Genomic DNA, 8,625 nt, shown 5'->3' with positions numbered 1-8,625 from the left:
TTTTCTCAGTGAATAAAAAAAACAAAGGCTGGAGAAGAGTTTGGTTTCACGAGCTTTATTGATACACCAACACAAAGAAAAGATTAAAAGAAAAGGGTTACATTGGTGCCGTGATCGGTCTTTCTAAGGCACCTGTGTCGGACGCGCAACGTCAGGCGGAACCCGGCATTGGCGTGCAGCTGAAACGTGAAAAATCTGTGCACGCGGAAGCCGGAGGATCGGCGCGATGGCGGACGTCGGGGGATCGTCGCGAGGCGGAAGTCGGAGGATCGGCGCGAGGCGGACGTCGGGGGATCGTCGCGAGGCGGAAGTCGGAGGATCGGCGCGAGGCGGACGTCGGGGATCGGCGTGTGGCGTTACTTTGGAGCTTCTGTGCACAGAGGACTTGAGGCAATCGAAACAAAGTTCAGAGTTTGACACGGGTGGAGCTTGGAAGTGAGACGAGGGTGGTTGCTTGCACTACTACATGAATACAGGCACTGAATTGAGTATATATATATTTTTTTAGGTTTATAGCAAAATTGAATTGCTATACTTATTCTCTGAAAGATTTCTGGGTTCAGTTAACTAGTAGTGTGATTTTTGGAAAGACATGGAAAAGTATAACACACCAGGCCTGGGCAGAGGGAGAGGGGTGTACCAGACTGATGTTAACATTTTCTGTGGATAGAGGGCTTACTGGCTATCCACTTACTTCCACACCATGTGTAGCTTTCAAAAATTGTGGGAGAAACTCTCAAAACTGATCAGTCCGGGGGTAATATGGCAGATAGGACTGCATTAGGGACTTCTACCTGAAGGGGGCAGTATTCCTGTAGATATGTTGGTCACTGTTGTGAAACAAATAGGTCAATCCATCAGTGAAAATATTGTATCTTGTTTGGAATCAAGAGTGTTGGGAGGTGGGGAAGGATTCAGAGCTGAACAACCTGCGCAGTAGCATACTCTCTGGAACACCAAACTGAAGCTGGTATTACAGTCTGATGTTAAAGAGCCAGCATACTTTCGAGGGGATGGTTCTGATAATGCACAGTGTAATGAATGGGTGGAATTGATGTCAGTATACTTGCGTAAGCGTGAGTATAGCCAAGAATGTCAGGCTGAAGAGGTTTTGGGCCGATTAATGGGGAGGGCACGGGACGTTGTTAAAATAGCTTTACGCAACTACGCAAAAACTGACCTGACTAATGGCCCTGGACCTATTTTTGACATTCTGAAGCAACATTTTGGTGAAACTGTGCACTCTGCTATGCCCTTAGCTGATTTTTATGCTACACTGCCCTTAAAAGGAGAAAGTCCATTTGATTATTGGATAAGGTTAAACAGGGCAATTGATGTAGCAGAGGACTGCTTGAAAAGACAAGGGAAGAAACTTGATAATCCATCTCAGGAGGTGACCGTTATGTTTGTTAGACATTGCCCAGATCCCCAATTGCAGCTGATTTTCAGATGTAAACCCCAGCAACATTGGACAGCTGCTGAAGTGCAAGAAAGGTTGGATGAATTTCAAAGGGAAAACAAGTATACACGAAATCAGTTATCATGTTTAGCTCAGAAACAAGAAACTGTATTGCATGTTTTACCTACTGCTCATGATGAAGTTAGCAATAATGAGGTATCAGTAGTCAAGTGTAATGCTCCTCAAGTACAGCAGTCTTTTGCTTGCAGTTCTGTCGAATCCTTAGAGCGGCTGATCACACGACTGGAACATGTGTTGGAAAGAGTTCCAAGTGAGATGACAAAAACCTGCTGAAAAGCCTGTTCGACCGAGGCCCAAAACTAAAGGTGATAGGTGGGGCCCGTGTAAGGTATGTGGAGACTCTAACCATACCACCTCTTACCACTGTCGAGCAAATGGGCTTTGCTTTGTGTGTTTTGCACCAAATCACACACGTTTTGAATGCCCAAACATTGTTGCAGATGGGCTTGTCAGGGTCTCGTCAACGGCATGTCCCTCTGGCCAGCAGGGAAACTAAATGGCCCGCATGAGGTGGGGGGAGATGCAGGGCCCAATGAAAACCCCCAAGTATTTGATGTTGATTGGAATCACTATATTCTACTGTGCGTGAGGAATTTGACCAAAACATGACTGTGATAGTTCAAAACACACGAAAACTGTCAATGCATGAGGGATTGTTTTATACTGACGTTTGTTTGGAAAACACACTAACTGTTAAAGGTATGATAGATTGTGGTTCTATGGCTTGCACTGTGAGCCCTGGGGTTGTGTCTAAGTTAAAGGATGCAGGAGTAGCCTTGACTGATTCGGTGACTCCAACTCATGTAGTGCTGGTCGGCTGTGGAGGGTCGAAAACAAAACCTAGTGGGATGTGTGACATAAACATGACTGTTTACGGGTGTACTGTTCAGGTTCCAACATTGATTGTTGACGGCCAAGATGATGACATCATTGTGGGTAGCAATGTGATAAAGTACCTGATCAAAGAGTTGAAAAGTCGAGGAGAATTGATTAAAAGAAGGATGTCTGTCAATAAGGATTCTGAGGATAGTAAACTTATTCAGTTGCTGGCTAATGTGGAGAGGTGGAACGGAGCAGTCGTTCCTGGAAAGGTTGGGACAGTTAAACTGAAGAATTCCGTAACACTTGAACCCTTAAAGGAGCATTTAGTTTGGGCAAAGCTTTCTAATCTAAACAATTTGTCAGCAGGCAGTGCCATCATTGCAGAGCCGTGTGGAGCACGCTCCAGACCCAGAAATATCTTGATTGGTCGTACAGTGGCAAGGTTGTGGGCTGATGGATGGGTGCCTGTTAAGGTAATTAACCCTTCATCGGTGCCCATTACTCTCAGACGTAACGCAAAATTGGCTGACATTTATCCATGTTTGGCACTGGAAGACTTTGATGATGCATGTGAAGGCGTCACAAATGGAGGGTTATTATGCCCAATCAGACAACATACCAACAATGTAGAGGTTCATGACATTTCAAGTGGTTGCAGTTTGTCTGACATTGGTGTACCCAGGAGAGACTGTGAGTTCCATGATAGGTTAACGAAGCTGGGACTCGCAGGCATTGATTTGAGTTCCTGTCATTTGTCTTCTGATTGGAAAAAAAAACTTGTTGATCTAATTGAGAAGTATGAATGTATTTTCTCTAAACACAGACTTGACTGCGGCAAAGTTGAGGGCTATGTACATCGGATAAGGCTGAGTGATGACCGTCCATTTAGGCTCCCATACAGACGACTTCCGCCTAATCAGTACGATAAGCTTAGGCAAGCCTTGGATGAAATGGAAGAGAGAGACATTATCAAGAGATCTAGTAGCGAATATGCTTCACCTCTTGTTATTGTTTGGAAGAGAAATGGAGATTTAAGACTTTGTACTGATTTTAGGTGGCTCAATGCTCGAACTATAAAGGATGCTCATCCATTACCACATCAAGCCGATGCTTTAGCTGCACTGGGTGGAAACATTTTTTTTTTCCACTATGGACCTGACGTCCGGCTACTACAATGTTGAAGTACATGAGGAAGACCGAAAATACACTGCTTTCACATCGCCTTTTGGGTTATATGAGTATAACCGTCTTCCTCAAGGACTTTGTAATAGCCCAGCAACTTTTATGAGAATGATGCTCGGAATTTTTGGAGATCAAAATTTCTTGAGCCTTCTCTGTTACTTGGATGACGTGCTTGTATTTGCTCCGGATGAGGAGTTGGGTTTAAAGAGATTGGAGCTGGTTTTTGAGCGCCTGAAGTCTCATAATTTGAAGTTGGCTCCAGGGAAATGTCATTTTATGCAAAGGTCAGTGAAGTTTCTTGGTCATGTTGTCAGCGAGGCGGGTGTGGCTTCAGACCCTGATAAAATCAAGGTGATTACTGAAATGACAGAGTCGGATCTTATGGATGACAAAACTGGTGCTCCATCCCAACAAAAGATACGTTCTTTCCTTGGGATGGTAGTATATTATCAGCAATTTATAGAACAGTGTTCAGTAATTGCAAAACCACTGTTCCAGTTAACTGCTGGCGCTAAGGGTCAGAGAGGTAAAAAGGTTAAGAAGACTGTGTTGAAAAGAACACTTACTGCAGAGGATTGGACTGATGATTGTAGGCAGGCATTTTGTCGTCTTAAGCAGGCTCTGATTGACTGTGTTTTATTGGCTCATCCAGATTTTAACAGGTCTTTCTTGGTTTCGGTGGACGCTTCCAGTAGTGGCCTAGGTGCTGTACTTTCACAAGTACCAGAAAATGGGGATATGGCAAGGCCAGTTTGTTTTGCCAGTAAGTCACTTTCATTTGCTCAGTCAAAATATCCAGCGCATCGGCTGGAATTTTTTGCATTGAAGTGGGCTGTATGTGACAAATTTAGTCACTGGCTGAGAGGTCGCCCCTTCACAGTATGGACCGATAACAACCCCCTGACATATATTTTGACAAAACCAAAACTGGATGCTTGCGAGCACAGGTGGGTTGCCAAGTTGGCGCCATTCCAGTTTGATATTAAGTACATACCTGGTTCAAGGAATATTGTGGCAGATGCTCTTAGTAGAGAGCCATTTGTAAAACAGAGCACTTTGCATCGCCTTACTAGAGTACCGTACAATTTGCTGTTGCAAGATGCGTCAGCAGTCCAAGGGGAACAAGTGCAAGAGGTTTTCAGATGGTCTGCACACCCTTTTGAGCCAAACACTGAGCCGGGTATTGAGGCAAAATGTGACATGTTGGCAGTGCATTCCCAAGCACCGGTAAGTAGGCCATCTGGTTCTTGGTCTGTGATGGAAGTGTCTGCGGTCATGGAGGCAAAAAGGTCTAATTTGGTAACCTCACATTGTGACCTTTTGTTGCCTCAGTTGATTCATCTTGTTTTACCTACTGATCAACCAATATTGAAGGGCCTGTCACGTGAAGAGTTGGCAGATAGGCAGCGGACCGACAACATATTGGCTAGGGTGATTTGTTATGTAGAAAGGGGTAAGAAACCATCTAGTCGTGAGCGTAAACAGGAGCCAGTGGAAGTTGTCAGGCTGCTTAGATCCTGGAACAAGTTTGAGATGAGAGCCGGGATACTTTACAGGGTTTCTCGGGATGTGGTGTCAAAGAAAAAGTCATTCCAATATGTTGTCCCAAAATCATTGGTGGTGACTGTGTTGAAGGGGGTTCATGATGACGCTGGCCATCAGGGCCAACAGAGGACATTGTATTTGGTGAGACAACGTTTTTTCTGGCACAAACTTGAAGCGGATGTGAGAGATTATGTCAAATGCTGCAAGAGGTGTGTTTACGGTAAATCACCTGAGCCAGAGGCTAGGGCTCCTCTTGAAAACATTATGACATCTGAACCCTTGGAACTTGTGTGTGTCGATTTTTGGTCAGCTGAGGACAGCAGGAATAAGTCAGTGGATGTACTTGTTGTCACTGATCATTTTACTAAAATGGCACATGCTTTTCATTGCCCAAACCAGTCAGCCAAAGCTGTAGCTAAGCAATTATGGAGCAATTTTTTTTGTATATATGGCTTTCCCAAACGCATTCACTCCGATCAGGGAGCAAATTTTGAAAGTGCATTGATTTCTGAGCTGTTGTCAGTTGCAGGGGTGGAAAAGTCACACACCACTCCATATCACCCAATGGGTAATGGGGGTGTGGAAAGATTTAATAGGACACTTGGAAACATGATTCGAGCACTCCCCCCTGCAGCGAAGCAAAGGTGGCCTCGACTGCTTAAATCTCTGACATTTGCATACAATTGTACGATTCATGAGACCACTGGATATGCACCTTTTCAACTGATGTTTGGCAGGACCCCGAGACTCCCAGTCGATGTGGTGTTTGGGTCAGTTTTGCGAGATAATGATGTTGTTGACTACAATGAGTACGTTAGGGAATTGATGGAAGATCTCAAACAAGCAGTGACGATTGCGAGAAGGACTGCTGGAAAACAACTGAAAAGACATGCTGCTCTTTATAACAGAAAGCTCAAGGGTGCTCCAGTAGATGTTGGGGACAGGGTTTTGTTGGCAATTAAGGGTGAACGTGGCAAGCGAAAACTGTCCGATCGCTGGGAGAGCAGTCTGTACATTGTAGTAGACAAAAATGTTGAAACAAATACTTTCAAAATTGAGAATTCTTCCTCAGGCCAAGTGAAGATTGTTCATCGTAATTTGATCATGCCTGTGAATTTTTTGCCTTTCCCTGATGATGTTGCAGAGAGACCTGTGGGAGGGGAAAGGTGTGTTGGCGGTGACCAAACTCACACGCTAGAGCACTTGGAGAGAACAGTTGATGAGAGAACAGTTGCATGGGTTTCGGAGCTTGAATCTTCAAGAGATTCCAAAAAGGGGTCAGAGGTTTCGGAAATTGGCAATGGTGCACAAGAATGGCTTGTGTGTCATAATGATTCCGGTGACCCCGTGGTATTGGCTGAGTTGGAAGACTCTGTTGGATTTGCATGTTCAATTGACAATGAATCTGATCTGGACATGAATTCGAATTTGTCTGCATTTGATCTATCATCAGATGTTGACTCTCAAAGCAATGTACCTACTGTGGTGTCAGCTCAATTTGACAGCAAAACTGATGTTGGAGGTTTGATGACTTCAGTTAGATCAAGAGCTGGAAGAATTATCAGACCGGTGGTGAGGCTTATAGAAACAATGCAAGTACAAAAAGTAGACAATAAGGTTAACGCCCCTGTTTGGATCTAATTTGTTTTATTACTACTTTTATTGTTATGCTTTTGTTTTTATTTTATTTTATTTTTTTTCTTATTTATTTTTTTTTTTTTTGATCCTGTTGTTCTCCCATTTAGTTTTTTTTATATTGTGAATGTATTTGGTCTGTATACCAAGATGTGATTTTAAGGGACTGTTTCTATGTTGATTGAGTGTACTGAACATGTAACAGGCATGTTGACCTATGAGTTTGGAGGGGCGTAGCTAACCCCTTCTCCTCTAATTCTTTGTAAGAATAGTCTATGAACTGGAATGCTCATCAACATTCTTATCTTGGATATATTCAAATTGCATCTTGTTTTGATGTGTTTTTGTTTTGTCAAGGTGTAAATTTATATATTTCTGTTTTGTATTCTGCAGTTATTTGTACCTGAGTGTCATTAGTAGTGAGTATGTTATGCCATGGTAGGTTAGACTTGTTGCAAGTGGAGTTCAGGAGGGGAGAATGTAACAGAGTTATATACAAAGTGTGTCTCCACTTGCAAATAATGATATATCAAATAATCACATTTACAAATGACTAGATGGAAAAATGTTTATCAGAGCTTCCTATTGGCTGGCTGGTTCTACGTGCTGTGTACGCCCCTGTTGCGTTCGTCAGTTCATTTGTAAAAAGGCCAGTGGTAAGTTGTGTGTTTGGTAGCTCTGAAATTCTGTCTGTTACTGTCTACAAAATGTGTGAGACATCATGAGCAACAGCATGTATTCGATATCAAGACAAGTGCTAGACATTGGGGAAGAGTGTAAAAGATGTTTGTTTTATTTTAGCGTGCCAGCACGAGGAGTGTCGAATATGCTGGAACTGATCAACTCACTCTGTGTTATCCTGTTTTCTCAGGTACAGGTTATGTTGTGGTTTTGTGACAATATAATCCTTCAACAATGTTTAATATTTTTTTTAATTTTCACTCTCGGTCAGTTCATTTGTAAAAAGGCCAGTGCGTGCCAGCACGAGGAGTGTCGAATATGCTGGAACTGATCAACTCACTCTGTGTTATCCTGTTTTCTCAGTGAATAAAAAAACAAAGGCTGGGAGAAGAGTTTGGTTTTCACGAGCTTTATTGATACACAACACAACGCAGAAAAGATTAAAAGAAAAGACCAGTTACATAATGACATGTCAATCTCTCTCTGTACCCTTGGGCAGACTGACTAAACAGACACCACCAATTTACTGCTAATTAGACTGGAGGAAATTGCACCTCGTTTTAATTTATTGCTCGACAGCAGCCAATATTTGACACAACACACCCACACTCCACGTCCGTCCAGGTGTTGAAATAGAAAGAGAGAGAGAGAGAAAGACAAACAGCCATACAGACAGACAGACATACAGACAGACACACAGAGAGAGAGAGAGAGAGAGAGAGAGAGAGAGCTTGATTATGAAGTCCAGACAGTGATGACATGCATATGCCCACTTCCTAGGATTGCAGCACCAACAGGTGCATTGCAACACTTTTCCCTCTGTATACACACAAAACTAAGCAATGAATGAAACTTGTATGGCTTGAAACTTGAATGGCTTTGACCCTTGTACAAAAACATATATAAACCTAAGAATAAAACACAACAAACAATTGCACAAGCTCTCAACTTAGCCATGATTGTAATAGTAAAAACAATAAACAGCCAGCTAGCAAAGTCACACAATAATTTACAGTTGCACCATCTTGTAAGTACTTGTGTGTGTGCTGGATATGAGACACACAAAAAAACAATGTTGTTTTGCATCTCTGAAGTGAAACCTGGCACATCACATCTCCATGTGTCAAGTTTGTTTCCGTCTGCGGAAGCGCAAACAAAGATTAAGAGTTGCAACAAAAGGAAAGATTTCCAGATAATTACTTTAATTTCAATAATGCTTCAAAACAAAAAAAGTCAGGTTTAGAATAACATGAGGAAGAATAAATGATAACAGAATTTTC

General features: G+C 42.7%; 1 protein-coding gene across 1 annotated transcript; it reads left to right on the top strand.

Annotated features, from left to right (window-relative positions):
* The first annotated feature begins 2,047 nt into the window (after window positions 1–2,047).
* On the top strand, window positions 2,048–7,541 carry LOC113118198 (uncharacterized). Its single transcript, XM_026287181.1, has 2 exons — window positions 2,048–2,267; window positions 2,301–7,541. The coding sequence occupies exons 1-2, from the start codon at window positions 2,086–2,088 to the stop codon at window positions 3,481–3,483; spliced, it is 1,365 nt and encodes a 454-aa protein (XP_026142966.1). The 5' UTR covers window positions 2,048–2,085; the 3' UTR covers window positions 3,484–7,541.
* Window positions 7,542–8,625: the final 1,084 nt, after the last annotated feature.

The sequence above is a fragment of the Carassius auratus genome, chromosome 18, assembly GCF_003368295.1.
Source record: "Carassius auratus strain Wakin chromosome 18, ASM336829v1, whole genome shotgun sequence".
Lineage (NCBI taxonomy): Eukaryota > Metazoa > Chordata > Actinopteri > Cypriniformes > Cyprinidae > Carassius > Carassius auratus.
Note: the sequence above shows the minus strand (reverse complement) of the source record. Positions and strands in the feature narration are given on the sequence as shown.

Excerpts from the sequence above, each read along its gene's own strand:
- LOC113118198 (XM_026287181.1), top strand. The coding sequence starts at position 2,086 with ATGACTGTGATAGTTCAAAACACACGAAAACTGTCAATGCATGAGGGA. Across the intron at positions 2,268-2,300 it reads GGAGTAGCCTTGACTGATTC|TGGAGGGTCGAAAACAAAAC; the intron begins GGTGACTCCAAC and ends GCTGGTCGGCTG.